This window comes from Rattus norvegicus, chromosome 11 (assembly GCF_021556685.1).
Source record: "Rattus norvegicus strain SHRSP/BbbUtx chromosome 11, alternate assembly SHRSP_T2T, whole genome shotgun sequence".
Classification (NCBI taxonomy): domain Eukaryota; kingdom Metazoa; phylum Chordata; class Mammalia; order Rodentia; family Muridae; genus Rattus; species Rattus norvegicus.
Window position 1 is genome coordinate 58118488 of NC_141544.1, and position 19382 is coordinate 58137869.

The window sequence follows — 19382 nt, forward strand, 5'->3', positions numbered from 1 at the left end:
GGTCAAAATATCACTATTTGCAGATGATATGATAGTATATTTAAGTGATCCCAAAAGTTCCACCAGAGAACTACTAAAGCTGATAAACAACTTCAGCAAAGTGGCTGGGTATAAAATTAACTCAAATAAATCAGTTGCCTTCCTCTATACAAAAGAGAAACAAGCCGAGAAAGAAATTAGGGAAACGACACCCTTCATAATAGACCCAAATAATATAAAGTACCTCGGTGTGACTTTAACAAAGCAAGTAAAAGGTTTGTACAATAAGAACTTCAAGACACTGAGGAAAGAAATTGAAGAAGACCTCAGAAGATGGAAAGATCTCCCATGCTCATGGATTGGCAGGATTAATTTAGTAAAAATGGCCATTTTACCAAAAGCAATCTACAGATTCAATGCAATCCCCATCAAAATACCAATCCAATTCTTCAAAGAGTTAGACAGAACAATTTGCAAATTCATCTGGAATAACAAAAAACCCAGGATAGCTAAAGCTATCCTCAACAATAAAATGACTTCAGGGGGAATCACTATCCCTGAACTCAAGCAGTATTACAGAGCAATAGTGATAAAAACTGCATGGTATTGGTACAGAGACAGACAGATAGACCAATGGAATAGAATTGAAGACCCAGAAATGAACCCACACACCTATGGTCACTTGATTTTTGACAAAGGAGCCAAAACCATCCAATGGAAAAAAGATACCATTTTCAGCAAATGGTGCTGGTTCAACTGGAGGGCAACATGTAGAAGAATGCAGATCGATCCATCCTTATCACCCTGTACAAAGCTTAAGTCCAAGTGGATCAAGGACCTCCACATCAAACCAGACACACTCAAACTAATAGAAGAAAAACTAGGGAAGCATCTGGAACACATGGGCACTGGAAAAAATTTCCTAAACAAAACACCAATGGCTTACGGTCTAAGATCAAGAATCGACAAATGGGATCTCATAAAACTGTAAAGCTTCTGTAAGGCAAAGGACACTGTGGTTAGGACAAAACGGCAACCAACAGATTGGGAAAAGATCTTTACCAATCCTACAACAGATAGAGGCCTTATATCCAAAATATACAAAGAACTCAAGAAGTTAGACCGCAGGGAAACAAATAACCCTATTAAAAAATGGGGTTCAGAGCTAATCAAAGAATTCACAGCTGAGGAATGCCGAATGGCTGAGAAACACCTAAAGAAATGTTCAACATCTTTAGTCATAAGGGAAATGCAAATCAAAACAACCCTGAGATTTCACCTCACACCAGTGAGAATGGCTAAGATCAAAAACTCAGAGGACAGCAGATGCTGGCGAGGATGTGGAGAAAGAGCAACACTCCTCCATTGTTGGTGGGATTGCATACTGGTACAACCATTCTGGAAATCAGTCTGGAGGATCCTCAGAAAATTGGACATTGAACTGCCTGAGGATCCAGCTATACCTCTCTTGGGCACATACCCAAAAGATGCCCCAACATATGAAAAAGACACGTGCTCTACTATGTTCATTGCAGCCTTATTTATAATAGCCAGAAGCTGGAAAGAACCCAGATGCCCTTCAACAGAGGAATGGATACAGGAAATGTGGTACATGTACACAATGGAATATTACTCAGCTATCAAAAACACCGACTTTATGAAATTCGTAGGCAAATGGTTGGAACTGGAAAATATCATCCTGAGTGAGCTAACCCAATCACAGAAAGACATACATGGTATGCACTCATTGATAAGTGGCTATTAGCCCAAATGCTTGAATTACCCTAGATCCCTAGAACAAACGAAACTCAAGACGGATGATCAAAATGTGAATGCTTCACTCCTTCTTTAAATGAGGAAAAAGAATACCCTTGGCAGGGAAGGGAGAGGCAAAGATTAAAACAGAGACTGAAGGAACACCCATTCAGAGCCTGCCCCACAGGTGGCCCATACATATACAGCCACCCAATTGGACAAGATGGATGAAGCAAAGAAGTGCAGACCGACAGGAGCCGGATGTAGATCGCTCCTGAGAGACACAGCCAGAATACAGCAAATACAGAGGCGAATGCCAGCAGCAAACCACTGAACTGAGAATAGGTCCCCCGTTGAAGGAATCAGAGAAAGAACTGGAAGAGCTTGAAGGGGCTCGAGACCCCAAAAGTACAACAATATCAAGCAACCAGAGCTTCCAGGGACTAAGCCACTACCTAAATACTATACATGGACTGACCCTGGACTCTGACCCCATAGGTAGCAATGAATATCCTAGTAAGAGCACCAGTGGAAGGGGAAGCCCTGGGTCCTGCTAAGACTGAACCCCCAGTGAACTAGACTATGGGGGGAGGGCGGCAATGGGGGGAGGGTTGGGAGGGGACACCCATAAGGAAGGGGAGGGGGAGGGGGATGTTTGCCCGGAAACCGGGAAAGGGAATAACACTTTAAATGTATATAAGAAATACTCAAGTTAATAAAAAAAATAATAATAAAATAAAAGAAAAGAAAAGAAAAAGAAAATGTCCTGTTCAAACTTTTCCATTCTGAAAAAGACATTGCACTTCCCAATACTTCTTTTATACAGGGGATTAAACCACTCCTTAATGAATTTGATCCCTGCTGATTTAAAAAAAATTCTATGTTCATATGTCATGAAAATGTAACTTACATTGATCTGTTTTATTAATGGACACTGTAATTTTAACTTTCTTTGATTTATTTTTTTTTTACTGAAGTTATAACTTCAAAAGACAACTTCTCAGCTTTCCAAAAGATAATGACATTTTTGGACCCAGTGGTAAAATAACTCCTAATGACTGAATGCTATACACATAGTTCAGTCCTCATCAGAGGAGCTTCTTCTTGCAATAGATAGTAATTAATAGAGACCCACAACTGATCAACATGCAGAGAATAAGGGACATCGAACGCTCAGCCCCAAATGCAATGTCTACATCACATTCCTCCTCTCAAGGAGGAATAAGAATCTATGCAAAAGAGGGACAGAAAGAACATAAGAGTCAGAAGAGGTGGATGACTTCAGGGAAACTGTTTTCCAGACACAACAGGAAGAAGACCTGCACAAGCATGAGCCAGGCAAAACCCCAGCATGGCAGAGGGAAGGTCAGCACAAACCCTCACGACTACCTGCAGAGCAGTTGGCATTCAGTTGTTGCTGTGAGAGGGAACTCGGTTTTCTTCAATAGTGTGACATCTTGATATAAAGACCACATTCCAGAACAGACCTCACCAGGTGTAGTGAACTTGAGGTTTTTTGTTTCGTTTTATGATCATTAAGACAGAGAGAATTGAACTGGGTGAGTAGGAAAGTGGGGAAGGACTTAGGAGTAGTTGAGGAGGGGGAATTACGAGGTCAAAGTATATTTTATGAAGCTTTCAAAGAGTAAATAAAAGCTTCTTTAAAAAAACTAAAAAGAGGCAGACATCTTGAGACTGCAGGACAGACTGCCACCTCTGTACATCTCGGCCCACATCCCTGGTCCAAGGGGAAACTGCACAGTGCCTCTGGACACAGGGGTATAGGAATAGACAGTCGACAGTACTTGCAGTTCTGGTCTGTGCCCAGGAATGAACTGGCTAAACAGCTCCCTGTACTCAAATCCCATGGGGGAGAGAGCTGGATCCTCAGAAGTGTGGATACTCCTGAGAAGTCAAAGGAGAATACTCTCTGCCCACAGTCCAGACCTAAGAGGGAATAGCATAGTGCCAACTGTGCCCGAGGGGTGCAAGGACCTACACAAGCAGTCAGGGGCAGGACCATTGATTCCTGCCCTCCCCTAGAGCTGGAAGACGGTCTCCTGGAGTGCTGACACACATGAAATCAGAGCACCTGTTCTCAGGAAAGACTGAAAAAACAACCAGGAAAACAGTTCTACAGGAGTGTTGACACAGAGGCCTATAGCAGGGTCAAGTCACTCCCAGAAACAGCAAGACAAGCAAACACCAGTGACAACGCAATGGCTAGAGGCAAGTGCAGGAACCTAAGCAACAGAAACCAAGACTACTTGGCATCATCAGAGCCCAGTTCTCCCACCAAAGAAAATACTGGATATCCAAACACACCAGAAAAGCAAGATTTAGATTTAAAATCACGTTTATTGATAATGATGGAGGACTTTAAGAAAGACATAAAGAATTCCCTTAGAGAAATGCAGGAAAACACAACTAAACAAGTAGAAGCCCTTAGAGAAGAAACACAAAAATCCCTGAAAGAGTTACAGGAAAACACATTCAAACAGGTGAAGCAATTAAAAATGGAAATAGAAACAATAAAAAAAGCACAAAAGGAGACAACTCAGGATATAAAACACCAAAGGAAGACACTAGGAGCCGTAGACACAAGCATCACCAACAGAATACAAGAGATAGAAGAGAGAATCTCAGGGGCAGAAGATTCCATAGAAAACATCAACACAACTGTCAAAGATAATGTAAAACACAAAAAGCTCCTAGCTCAAAACATTTAGGAATCCAGGACACAATGAAAAGATCAAACCTAAGGAAAATAGGTATAGAAGAAAGTGAAGACTCCCAACTTAAAGGGCCAGTAAACATATTCAACAAAATTATAGAAAACTTCCCTAACCTAAAGAAAGAGATGCCCATAAATATACAAGAAGCCTATAGAACTCCAAATAGATTGGACCAGAAGAGAAATTCTTCCTGTCACATAATAGTTAAAACACCAAATGCACAAAACAAAGAAAGAATATTAAAAGCAGTAAGGGAAAAAGGTCAAGTGACATATAAAGGCAGACCTATCAGAATCACACCAGACTTTTCCTCAGAGACTATGAAAGTCAGAAGATCCTGGACAGATGTCATACAGACCCTAAGAGAACACAAATGCCAGTCCCAGTTACTATATCCAGCAAAACTTTCAATTAACATAGATGGAGAAACCAAGATATTCCATGACGAAATCAAAATTATGCAATATCTTTCTACAAATCCAACCCTACAAAGGATAATGGATGGAAAACTCCAACACAAGGAAACTACACCGTTCAAAAAGCAAGAATATAATTTCCTTGCAATGAAACCAAAGGAGAGACAAACATAATTCCACCTCTAACAATGAAAATAACAGGAAGCGACAATCATTGTTCCTTAATTTCTCTCAACATCAACGAACTCAATTCCCCAATAAAAAGACATAGACTAAAAGACTGGATATGTAAAGAGGACCCAGCATTTTGCTGCATGCAGGAAACACAACTCAGAGACAAAGACAGACACTACCTCAGAGTAAATGGCTGGAAAACAACTTTCCAAGCAAATGGCTAAGAAACACGCTTGAGTTGCCACTCTAATATCAAATAAAATTGACTTTTAACCAAAAGTCATTAAAAAAGATAAGGAAGGACATTTCATATTCAACAAAGGAAATATCCACCAAGTTGAACGCTCAATCCTGAAAATTTATGCTCCAAGTGAAAGGGCACCTATATTCATAAAAGAAACCTTACTAAAGCTCAAAGCACACATTGTACCTCACACAATAATAGTAGGAGATTTCAACACCTCACTCTCATCACTGGACAGATCATGGAAACCGAAATTAAACAGAAATGTAGAAAAACTAACAGAAGTTATGAACCAAAAGGATTTAACAGATATTTATAGAACATTCCATCCTAAAACAAAAGCACATACCTTCTTCTCAGCACCTCATACTACCTTCTCCAAAATTGACCATATAATCACTAACAAAACAGGCCTCAACAGATACAGGAAGATGGAAATAATCCCATGCATCCTATCAGATCACCACGCACTAAGACTAGTCTTCAATAACAACAGTAATGACAGAAAGTCCACTTATACATGGAAGTTGATCAATGCTCTACTCAATGACAACTTGGTCAAGGAAGAAATAAAGAAAGAAATTAAAGACTTCATAGAATTTAATGAAAATGAAGATACCACATTCCTAAACTTATGGGATACAATGAAAGCGATACTAAGAGGAAAACTCATAGCGCTGAGTGCCTGCAGAAAGAAACAGGAGAGAGCATATGTCACCAGCTTGACAGCACACCTAAAAGCTCTAGAACAAAAATAAATAAATAAACCCATGAGGAATAGAAGGCAGGAAATAATCAAACTCAGACCTGCAATCCACCAAGTAGAAACAAAAAGGACTATACAAAGAATCGACAAAGCCAGGGGCTGGTTCTTTGAGAAATCAACAAGATAGATAAACCCTTAGCCAGACTAAAAGGTTACAGAGAGTTTATCCAAATTAACAAAACCAGAAATAAAAAGGGAGACATAACAACAGGATCTGAGGAAATTCAAAAAAATCATCAGATCCTACTACAAAAGCCTATATTGAACAAAACTGGAAAATCTGGAGGAAATGGACAATTTTCTAGACAGATACCAGGTACCAAAGTTAAATCAGGAACAAATAAACCAGTTAAACAACCCCATAACTCCTACAGAAATAGAAGCAATTATTAAAAGTCTCCCAACCAAAAAGAGCCCAGGACCAGATGGGTTCAGTGCAGAATTCTATCAGACCTTCATAGAAGACTTCATACCAATACTATCCAAACCATTCCACAAAATAGAAACAGACAGAGCACTACCAAATTCCTTCTATGAAGCCACAATTACTCTTATACCTAAACCACACAAAGACTCAACAAGGAAAGAGAACTTCAGAACAATTTCCCTTATAAATATTGATGCAAAAATACTCAATAAAATTCTTGCAAACCAAATATAAGAACACATCAAAATGATCATCCATCATGATCAAGTAGGCTTCATCCCAGGAATGCAGGGATGGTTTAATATATGAAAATCCATCAATGTAATCCACTATATAAACTGACTCAAAGATAAGAACCACATGATCATTTCATTAGATGCTGAGCAAGCGTTTGACAAAATTCAACATCCCTTCATGATAAAAGTCCTGGAAAGAATAGGAATTCAAGGCCCATACCTGAACATAGTACAAGCCATATACAGCAAACCAGTAGCTAACATCAAACTAAATGGAGAGAAACTTGAAGCAATTCCACTAAAATCAGGGACTAGACAAGGCTGCCCACTCTCTCCCTACTTATTCAATATAGTACGCGAAGTCCTAGCCAGAGCAATTATGAAAGGAGGTCAAAGGGATACAAATTGGAAGGGAAGAAATCAAAATGTCACTATTTGCAGATGTACTTAAGTGACCCCAAAAAGCTCCACCAGAGAACTACTTAACCTGATAAACAACTTCAGCAAAGTGACTGGATATAAAATTAAGTCAAACAAATCAGTAGCCTTCCTCTACTCAAAGGATAAACAGGCTGAGAAAGAAATTAAGGAAATGAAACCCTTCACAATAGTCCCAAATAATATAAAATATCTTGGTGTGACTTTAACCAAGCAAGTGAAAGATCTGTATGACAAGAACTTGAAGTCTCTGAAGAAAGAAATTGAGGAAGATCTCAGAAGATGGAAAGATCTTCCATGCTCATGGATTGGGAGGATTATTATAATAAAGATAGCCATTTTGCCAAAAGCAATCTACAGATTCAATGCAATCCCCATCAAAATTCTTAATCAATTCTTTATAGAGAAAGAAAGAGCAATTTGCAAATTCATTTGGAATAACAAAAAACCCAGGATAGTGAAACCTATACTTAACAATCAAAGAACTTCTGGGGGAATCACCATCCCTGACTTCAAGCAGTATTACAGAGCAATAGTCATAAAAACTGTACGGTATTGGTACAGAAACAGGAAGATAGATCAGTGGAACAGAATTGAAGACCCAGAAATGAACCCACATGCCTATGGTCACTTGATCTTTGACAAAGGAGCTAAAACCATCCAATGGAAGAAAGACAGCATTTTCAACAAATGGTGCTGGTTCAAATGGAGGTCAGCATATAAAAGAATGCAAATCGATCCATTCTTATTACTCTGTACAAAGCTTAAGTCCAAGTGGATCAAGGACCTCCATATCAAACCAGACACTGTCATTAGGACAAAACAGCAACCAACAGATTGGGAAGAGATCTTTAACAATCCTACATCTGATAGAGGGCTAATATCCAAAATATTCAAAGAACTCAAGAAGTTAGACTCCAGAGAGCCAAATAACCCTATTTAAAAAATGGGGCTCAGAGCTAAACAAAACATTCTCAGCTGAGGATTATTGAATTGCCAAAAAGCACCTAAAGAAATGTTCAACATCCTTAGTCATCAGGCAAATGCAAATGAAAACAACCCTGAGATTTCACCTCACACCAGTCAGAATAGCTAAGATCAAAAACTCAGGGGACAACAGATGCTGGCGAGGATGTGGAGAAAGAGGAACACTCCTCCATTGTTGGTGGGATTGCAAACTGGTACAACCAGTCTGGAAATCAGTCTGGAGGTTCCTCAGAAAATTGGACATTCCACTACCTGAGAACCCAGCTATACCTCTCTTGGGCATATACTCAAAAGATGCTCTAACATACAACAAAGACACATGCTCCACTATGTTCATAGCAGCCTTATTTATAATAGCCAGAAGCTAGAAAGATCCCCTTCTACAGAGGAATGGATACAGAAAATGTGGTAATCTACACAATGGAGTACTACTCAGCTATCAAAAACAATGACTTCATGAAATTCATAGGCAAATGGTTGGAACTGGAAAATATCATCCTGAGTGAGGTAACCCAATCACAGAAAAATACACATGGTGTGCATTCATTGATATGTTGATATTATCCCAAATGCTTGAATTATCCTAGATGCACAGAACACATGAAACTCAAGAAGGATGACCAAAATGTGGATGCTCCCACTCTTTCTTAAAAGGGGAAAAAATATCCATAGGAAGGGATATGGAAGCAAAGTTTAGAGCAGCAACTCAAGGAATGGCCATTCAGAGCCTGACCCACATGTGGCCCATATATAATATACAGCCACCAAAACTAGAGAAGATTGATGAAGCTAGAAAAATGCATGCTGAAAGGGACTGGATATAGATCTCTCCTGAGAGACACATCCAGAGCATGTCCAATACAGAGGTCAATGCTAGCAGCAAACCACTGAACTGAGAATAGGACCCCCTTGGGGGGAATTAGAGGAAGGATTGAAAGAGTTGAAGGAGCTTACAACCCCATAAAAACAACAATGTCAACCCACCAGAGCTTCCAGGGACTAAACCACTACCGAAAGACTATACATGGACTGACCCAGGGCTCCAAATGCATATATAGCAGAGAATAGCCGTGCTGGGGCACCAGGGGAAGGGGAAGCCCTTGGTCCTGCCAAGGTTGGACCCCCAGTGCAGAGAAATATGGGGGGGGGCAATAAGGAGGAATACCTGTATGGGAGAGGGGGAGGAGAGGGAATGAGAACTTATGGACAGGAAACCAAAAAGGGGAATAACATTTGAAATGTAAGTAAAGAAATATGTCTAATAAAAATTTAAAAAAAATTAAAAGGAGCCAGACAGTGATGACTCATGCCTTTAATCACAGCACTTGGGAGGAAAAGGCAGGTGGATCTCTGAGTTTAGAGTCAGCCTAGTCTACAGAGAGTTTTAAGATTTTAAGATGGCCAGAGAAAAACCCTGTCTCAAAAGAAGGAGGAGGATGAGGAAGAGGAGGAGGAGGAGGAAGAGGAGAGGAGGAAAGAAAAACAAAAGAAGGAAAAGAAAAAATAAATAAAATGAGAGAATGACATTTGTAAAAAGCCTATAGTTAAATGAAGAAATTCAAATAAATGAGATCTACTTTTTCGCAAACTTATCAGACATCAAATTTAAAAAGGAGCATTTAGTACTCCTCAATGCTTCTTAGTTGAGGGCACTTTGTAAACCAGGGAGAGCATGCTTAGTTTGGATGTCGCTCTCCATCAACTACAGGTCATACCTATAAACAGGAAGCAGTGTCACTCATTTTTATAGAATAAAGAAAGAAAGAAAGAACAAAAGAAAGAAAGAAAGAAAGAAAGAAAGAAAGAAAGAAAGAAAGAAAGAAAGAGAGAAAGAAAGAGAGAAAGAAAGAAAAGAAGGAAGGAAGGAAGAAAACAAAGTTCAGTTGCGCTCCATAGTGTCTTACACCAACAAAGCAAACAATTACAATTACATAAAAATTTGCGCAGAAGTGTTTGAAATGGTTTTATTTATACTTGCCAAAGCCAGGACGTGATAAAGATGACCTTCAATAAATAAATGGAAAATGAACTCTGGTAAATCCGCAAAGCGGGATATTATTCAATTATTATCTCAAAATGATTTCAAGCATCAAAACTATGTGCTTACAACTTATAAGCATATTGCCAAATCAACCTGACCAATCTATATGATGCCAATACAAATTTGGAAAAGAAAAAGTATGGGGATTCCAAAATGATGTTTGTCAGGAGTTGTGAATGGGGGGCGTGAATAAGTTGTTCTAAATGATGCTGTAATAGTTGGTGAGTGCCATTATACATTCACCAAAGCCCAGTGCACAATGAATGCACACCACGGTGAACTCCAATTAAACCATGAGTTTGTTAATGATACACCAGTGTGGGCACACCAATCGTAGTAAATGAGCTGTATTAATAAAGATGTGAATGCTAGGCAGTTTGGGGAGCTTTGTGCTGACCTTATATGGATGGACATCCTGCTAAATTTTTCTCTGAACCTAAAACTACTCTAAAAATAAATTTTATTGATTTTAGAAACACATTTAAATCTATACATAAAAATTGTATTCTGGGAACTGAGGGCAGTTCAGAAGTTAAGAGCACTGGCTGCAGTTGCAGAGAAACGTAACTCAGTTCCCAGCACCCACAGAGTCCCCACAGTTCCAGGGGATTCAATGCCTTCTTCTGCTTTTCAAGAGTGGTAGGCACACATTGTCTTTGTGCATAGAGGCAGAAAAACACTAATACATAGAGAATTAAAAGAAAGAAACATTTTCTACAAAGATTACTTGCTACTCTTGTAGAATATCTGAGTAGTATTCCCCGAACCCACATCTGGCAGCTCACAACTATCTAGAACTCTGGCTCTATAGGATCAAACACCATCTTCTGGCCACTGCATGAACACACACACACACACACATGCGCGCGCGCACGCACGCACACGTATAAATTTTTAAAACTTTAAATGACATTTATAAGATTTTGCTGTGTGAAAATAAAAACTAATTAAATGTGCCTGCCAACCATCACAAGAAAGGTTGCTAAGCATGGTACACCTGTTGCTTTTTGCATCTCTGGGAGCACAGTGCCCTTAGAAGGAAAGATTGATACAGGGTCAAGATTTCAGAGTTTCATCACATCATGGATGGAAGGATGGAGGCATGAACATAGACATGGAAGTCTTATGCTCAATGCCTGGGCAGATTTATTCAAAATAACTTAAAGATTAAAACAATCCAAGTACTCACTATTTATAAAAAATGAGTGGATCAGTAGGACAGTGTAGGAAAACCTATCAAATGGAGGCTGCTAAGAATGAAGATGCCTGTTTCTTCTGATAGTGTTCATAGCACCATCCAGCTCTATGAAAGCTGGCCAGGAAGGGATGAAGCTTCCAGGTCAGTAACGGGTATCACCATCAACTACTAGAGAGTAGCCGAGAGCAATGGCAATGCCTGTAATGATTGCTTAGCTCGAAGGAAATGTGTGTATGGTAGTCCCTCAAGGCTTAGGGATCATTATGGAAGAAAACTAGCAGTGGTAAAATGACTACAAGGAGACATTATCTTTTAAACAGAGCAGGGAATCTGCACATATGAATTCATGTCCTCATTCCCTTTCCTCCCTCCAAACCTTATTACATACCCTTCCTTGCTCTCTTTCAAGATCATGGCCTCTTTTTTCATATGCACACAATACATACACACCATATACACATGTATATATATTCATATATATGTATATATTTCCAAATACATAAGTACAGTCTGTTATATAAGTACAATGTTACTTGTCTGTAATTGTTTTTTAATTATTTCAAAAATGCTTCCTTTTCCTTTTGTTGACTTCTTTTTGAACAGTATCTCTTGAATTTATAAAGGATAAATAGAGCAAAATAACACAACGTAGAAGCAGATTCCTTAATGGTTGGCCCTTTCCTCTTCCCTGTAGAGGACAATTGAGGCAGCTGGATATTCCGAGCCACTTAAAGTTAAAATCCAAGCAGTGTGAATCAACTCATTACATTGCCCGCTATCCCTGCCCACCACTAGTAAGTCCTTCGTGTCCTCAGTCACTTTACAGTTTCACTTCCAACCTAAAGTCCTACACAAAAATTCTAGATCTGTGATCCCCCTTCTTAATGTAAAAGAAGAACCTATTCCTATGTACCATTTGATAGCCCTCAAGTATAATTAAGGCTGTAGCATCCTTAAAAGAACGAGTAATACACTATGCCATGTTATAGAAACGTAAAACATTACACACAAAAATGGTTTGGCCTGATGTTAAGTTCTTATTTTTAAAACTTTAGTGTAGAAGACAATGACAAGGAACCGAACACTCAGATAATAATGGAGCACGGGGAAAGGCAGTCAGATAACGGGGTGCCAAGGACAATTGTAAGTGTTCAACGAGCATCTGTTGACCAAATGAATGGATGTGTAATGGGACAGTCCCAATCAGTTCATTATCAATCTCTACACTGAGCTTACTAATATCACACCCATATCACGGCTGTTGAACATACAAAATGTGAAAAGTGTACAAGTGTCTGAAGTTCAATTAAGCAATGCAAGAGACATAGTATACAATTGCACGGCAGAAGACATGAACCCAAGGATAAAATTGCTTAAGACAAAAGTCGTGTGGGGCCACTGAGAGAAGGGTCTCTGTTTGCAAGGTAAGCAAATTACAATAATGAAAAATAAAAATTATACTTAACATATCCAGTCACAAAATAGTGTTTACAAGTACTTCAAAATATCAAAATATTTTCTCTTACAATAATGTATACTTTTACCTTAATTTATATTAATATGACTAAACCTTTTTCTCGCTCTTAACTTGGTTCATTTCTATCTAAATTGTCACTTTTTTTAATATAAAAGCACACACAAATGTGAGGGTTTGAGTACCATAACCTCAAGGGTTTGGATGCCTGCTTACCTCGGGCTTTAAAATACTTCACATGGTTTGCCACAGCCTCTGCAACAGTGTCACTGGGGCAAATTCTTACTCCATTTGGGAACAGAATAGATCGTCGCCTTCTAAGCGGCCACCTCCTTCCAGTCTCTGTGGCATCCAAAAGCTGTCTCTTCCTGGTAGGCAGAGAAAGGTCTGTTGACTCCTTAGGTGAGAGGACAGCAACTGCATGCATGGGGTCTTGTATCTCTTCTGCAGGAAAGATGCTCTGTTAGTACAGAAAACAGACTGGGAGCATAGCCCCGGGCTTCCAGGGAAATAGAGACCCCATACAAGTGACAGCAAGAGAAAAGCTCTTGTTTGCACCACATTGAACATATAAAGACAATGCTCAGAACTCATGCGTGTATGCATATGGAGGGAAGAATATTCAAGCTTTTTCCCATTTGGCTAGTAACTCTTTAATTCAAGATTGTTTTTAAAATCAGACACCAAATTTCAACGCAAGCATGTACCAGAAATTATTAATGAGGAAGGGAAACCCAAACCACTTGAGAAATTCTAAGGCTGCTCAATAAAGCAATCGAGAAGGTTAATAGTCATATTGTCTAACAGCAACCACATCAAACTTTGCTATTTTAAGACTATACTAAAGGTCCCTCGAGATCTTAGAACGAGCATCGGTTTTCAATTACCTGAGACTGATACAAGGTTTCCTCCTGTCAGGAAAAGTATCAAAATGCCCAGAGAAATCCTCCCCAAAGGGAGAAACATAATCATTTGGGCCAAAACCAAAGAAACAAGATGACAAAATCCTTAAGGGAGCATCCAGAGTTTTAAAATTCTCAGTAACAAACTTTTCCCCAAAAAAGTCCTTGGAGATAAAAGTTTGTGTCTGGGAGTGGGTAGCCACTCTAAAACCATTGTCATTAGCGTAAATAAAAAGTCATTCTTTCAGAGTAGCTCTGGTTTCTTTTCTGACTTAATAAGGCCACTGTGGAAGCGGGGAGGTAAGCTAATTAGGGCAGATGGGCAGAGAGAACTCTACTCTAATCTAAGCTAAGCTCCTTACTAACCCTGGCCTCTCTTTAACCGGCAGTTTATTTCCGAGCAGAAGGCTTCATGCGTGGTCTTCCTCCACATATTCTGACTCAGTGGGTCAAATGTGGTAGATTTGCATATTCTCTGTATTTTCCTAGGACTAAAGATGCAGAAGCCTAAAGCGCTCGCTTCCCTGGATGAAAGAAAATCCTTCCTTTTTCACCACTTAATCTTCCTCCTGTGCGCAGTGAAGGAATAATAAAGCAAGCCCGTGGTGGCACTGTTGCGAGAATTAACAACAGATCAACTCATTTCGTCCACACAGCATAGCTTAAAATAGTACCTGACAAGTGTTAAGCGTATAATATAAATCATGTTTTATAAAAAATAGTTGTGCTACCAAGTCTTCTACGTAATCTGGAGATCATGCCATTCAAGATGGTAGTGACATTCCAATGAAAGAATTCACCAAGACAGAAAAAGGGACAATATTTTTTAGAAGCACTATGGAAAAGCCACTCAGGATAGCAAAGAGAAAGTATCTATCAACAAACACTCTAGGGGCTGTTTTTCTGGGGTTCTGTGAGCAATGGGATAGTGTTTAATGTTGTAGTGCCCTGGATTGTAGTCAAGTCCATTACAGTTAACTCCTGACTGAACAGTTCCTCGTAGAAGCCTTGCTCCAAGCCCATCCTGCCCTAAAGTAATAGCAGCATATTCTTCAGGGAAAAAAAATGGTTCAATATAGCCTAGAATGGCATTCACAGAATATTCATCTACATGAATGTGAGGAACTCTTTTTCTGAAAGTGGTGTCCTTCACCAAATGCAATCAGATAAAATTCGGTACCAGTAAAGGTTTTCATCCACCTAACCAAGTAGAAAGCAACAAAGTTAGTCCCCCACCCCAAAACAACAACAATAACAACAACAAAACCCAGTGGAAACTAGAAAATACTATCAAATAATTTATAATTTTGTTTTATACATTATGGTGAATAATATATATTTATTATATTGATAATATTATATTTATATTACATAATTTATATTTTATGGTGAATTTTTTAATTTCTTAAGATCTACAGAACATATTTCTTAGAATTCTCAACTAATTTTGTCATTATCAATATTTTATGGTGTAGGAAGAGCTTATCAGTTATATCTATGACAGCCTCAAATAATCATTTGCAGCCCTTCTAAAAGCTGTGTGTGTGAATAGTAGTATCTGTAAAATATTAGTAATGTTATAAGAAACATGAAAGCTTTATCATGAGTCAGAATGGAAAAATGAGAAAAATTAGTCTTATATACTCGTTGATGAATGCAAACACAGAGAAACTTTTAATGAACAAATACTAGTAGGAACTTTTTTTTTTAATTGGCCGACATCAAAGAATGAAAAGCAGAGAATCAAGGCAGTCTGGAAGCATTGCTGTACTTACACTGAAATGCAAATATTTCCTATATTTTATGGCTTTATAGCCCACAAATCAAAGCATGTGTATATGAAATAACAAATGTTAAACTTTTATACAAATTTCTATGAAGGAATAGAAGAACGAGTTATTCTGTCTGGTTATCCTTTGAACAAAGGGCATTTTAGAAAAATGAATAGCAGTGTGCAATGTTGTCTGGAAATGAATAGCCACCAAACCAAATAGCATGGATGGAGAAGAGTCCCTGAGATCACCCCTTTGGTGAGAGAGAATTAGCAGTTGAGGCTGCTGTAGGAGAGTCATCTCCTTTGGGGACATGCCCCGGTGGATGTCCACACATCCGTGTTCATAAGGCAGCACTCGCTATACTAAGGAGTTAATAAACAAGAACATAAAAGAGGTCACAAAGTTGGCTAAACGGGGGTGTTGAGGAAGGTAATTGTGAATTGGTATGGTCAAATTGTGTAAACTTTTTTAAGTAATAAACTGAAAACACTATTTCAAAAAAAGAAGTATTTTGCTTTTAAGAGAGGAAAGAATTTAGTTTTTTGTTTTGTTGTGGTTTTGGTTTTGTCTGTGTCTCACAAACGCTGACTAACAGTTTTACATAAGGTATCACTTATCCACCTGCATGGAATACAAGTGCCGCCGTTAAAAATTACATCTAATATCAACTTAACATAAGCATATTAGAAAGATTAACCTGTTTAGAAACAAAACCAACTTCAGGCAAAACTCCCAGACTTGGGGTTTAAAGTGGCATTACTCGGTTCCATGTACACCTTGTTGAAAAGTACTATTGTTGGAGGAGTTAAAGGACTGAAGAAGCTGAAGGGGTTTGCAACCCCCTAGGAAGAACAACAATATCACCCAACCAGGCCCCCCAGGAACTAAACCACCAACCAAATAGTACACATGGAGGGACCCATGGCTCCATCTGAATATGTAGCAGAGGATGGCTTTGTTGGGCATCAATGCCAGGGCAGGGAGGTGGGATGGGGGAACACCCTCATAGAAGCAGCTGGAGGGGGATGGGATAGGGCATTTCCAAAGGGGAAACCGGGAAAGGGGATAACATTTGAAATGTAAATAAATAAAATATCCCAGAAAAAGAAATATATTGTCATATATTTGAATACAGATTTTTAAGAAGTTTAAAACTTTCACAAGCACTGACTGATTAAATATGACTTTTAAAAAAAACAACAAAAAGTTGCTTTTCTGCAATAGCAAGCTTCTTAAGTTAAAATTGTGTCTTCCGGGGCTGGAAAGATGGCTCAGCAGTTAAGAGCAGCAAGAGCAGCGACTGCTATTTTAAGGATGCTGAGTGGTTCCCAACAACCACATGGTGGCTCACACCCATCTGTAATGGTATCCAATGCCCTCTTCTGGTGTGTCTGAAGACAGCTACAGTGTACTCAAATACATAAAATAAGTAAATGTTTCTTTAAAAATTGTCTTTTCTACAAATAATCTCTGTCCACTAGCAAACTTTTCACTGTCTGTTGCCTTTCACTAGTAGCCTGATGTAACAAGCCTAGACCCTTTAGACTGAGCTTAATGAAACACTTCCAAAGAAACTCTATTCCTGCCAAATCTTACCAAATTATTAATTTGATCATCTGTCTAGAGACAAGTGTTTGCTTTCAAAAATGTTAAGAGTACTTTCTTATACTTTATGATCAGTGTGCATGTGTATGTGTGCATATGTAGATAATGTATATGCGAATGTGTTAGGCACAGTTCACTTGTGGAGGCTGGAGGACAACTTGTAAACTCAGTTATCCATTTCCACCTCACAAGGTCTCCAGGAACCAAACTCAGGTCACTATGTGTTCCGGTTAGTTTTTCTTGCAAGTTCATACAATCAAGTCACCTGGGGAAAGAGAGTCTCAACTGAGAAACCGCCCAAATCAGATTGGCGGGGAACCATGTCTGTGGAGGACTGGTCAAATTGTTGATTGATGTGGGAGGCTTAGTCCACTGTTGTGTGCAGTATCACCACCAGGGAGGTGGGCCCAGGCTGTAATAAGAAGCTAAACTCGAGGCCCATGCCCTGCCCCCAGTCCCCACCACCCGGCATCCATGATTATATGGAAAGCACTAATTAGATCATGGATGAAGTGAAAACTGGTTTCTTTGGACAGGCAGTTATGTCATGCGATGTTTTGCTAGGGCACACAAGTGAAAGAACACTTTTCCTGAAGCAGATATGAGGTGAAAGGATGTTTTGCTATAGTAAACAGGTGAAAGGATGGATATTCAGAAGGAATATGAATGACCCTATAGACATGGGAGCTCAAGCATTGGTCTGCTTTGCTCTTCCTTGCAATTCTTCACTAACAACAGCCATGTATTGGTTCACCTTACATTCTGCTGCTGATCTCTGCTTGTGCTGACTCCATAGAGAGAAACTTGCCAAAGAACTTCTCAGGTTACTGCGGATTCCTGCCACTTTTGCTACCTCAGGCCAGTTGGTAAGCTTTACAAGGGATTGACCTGCCCTTGCCGGTTCATGTGTGTTGTCTGCCGAAAGGACTGGACTGCACCTGCTGATTTGTATTTGGTATTTGCTACTGGACTGAACTGCTGATATCCTGACAACAAAGATTTGACTTGCCTCCAAAGAACTATTTCTAAACAAGTCTACTTCACCTGTATCCTAATAACTTTTCTCTTCCACTAACCTCTGGTGGGTGGTGGGCTAGAGAAGTTACACTTTTATTAGATTAGAAAAATTTATGCCTACAATGGGGATATGAATAAACACAACAAAAAAGAGGGCATTAAGTTGCGTAACAAGTTGGAGGGCAGGCATTAGAAAGGGATACTTGAAAATGGACATAAAATCAAAATGTATAAAACTTGTAATTAATAAATACAAGTATAAAAATAAGTATTTGCAAGCTGGGTGGTGGTGCACACAATTCTAGCAGTTAGAAGGAAGAGACAGGCTGATCTCTATGACTTTCAGGCCATTCTGGTCTTAGTTAAACAGATTGAGTTTTGGGACAGCCAGAGCTACACAGAGAAACCCTGTCTCAGGGGAAGGAAAAACTAGAATTTGCTTTCAAAAAAGGAAAAACTTAAATTTTTTTGTGTATCTAGCAAAATGCTGGCACAGAGATCAAATCAGTAAACAGTGTTCTTTTGTAGTTTCTGCTTCAAGTTCCTACCCTGACCTGCTTCCATCAAGGACTGTGATGGGAAGGGTAAGATGAAATACACTCTTTCACCCACGTCGGTTTGGTCATGTTTGTCAGTCACAGCGACAGGAAGCAGACCAGGACTCTAGGTTGCACAGCAAGTGCTCTTATGGTGACCGTGGAGTTCATTTTCTTGTGTTGTACTACAAGCTAACAGGAGATTGAAAATGGCTATCACTTCCGTGAAATACCTACGAGCAAAAGAGTTTGACGTTTTGGATCTTAGAATGTTTTGCAAGTGCATGAGTATATTTGGGGGAGGGCCCGAATCTACACAGGATATTCACTTACGTTTTGTACATATTTTTAGTACATATTCTGAGGTAGTTTTACACAATATTTTCAGAGTTTTAACCGTCAGCTATCACATGAGGTCAGGTATGGAATTTTCTCCTTGTGGTAAAATGGTTGGTGCTCAGAACATTTCACACTAAGCAACATTTTGGATTATGGATTTGGGGAACTCTTATCTAATTAAGTTGCTCAACTTGAAGTAACAATATTTCCCTTTTAATAGAAAGATATGCAAATTAACTACCTATGTGTTAAAATGTGAAGAAAATTAATTTGAACATCCAATTACGTGGTATATGCAAGACGCAATACAATTAAAAATACATTGCTAGCAGTCCTTC

At 39.1% G+C, this 19382-nt stretch overlaps 1 protein-coding gene across 2 annotated transcripts in view; it reads right to left on the minus strand.

Moving 5' to 3' along the window:
• The window catches only part of Impg2 (interphotoreceptor matrix proteoglycan 2), a 95671-nt gene extending 81608 nt beyond the window's left edge, over nt 1-14063 (minus strand). The window contains exons 1-2 of one of the 2 annotated variants that reach the window (XM_087575431.1): nt 13758-14063; nt 13087-13314 (exon numbers count right to left, since the gene is read on the minus strand). In XM_087575431.1, the coding sequence (XP_087431557.1) occupies nt 13087-13314; nt 13758-13842 (313 nt within the window). In that variant the 5' untranslated portion in view covers nt 13843-14063. 2 annotated transcript variants of the gene reach the window in all.
• Between the last annotated feature and the right edge of the window lie 5319 nt (nt 14064-19382).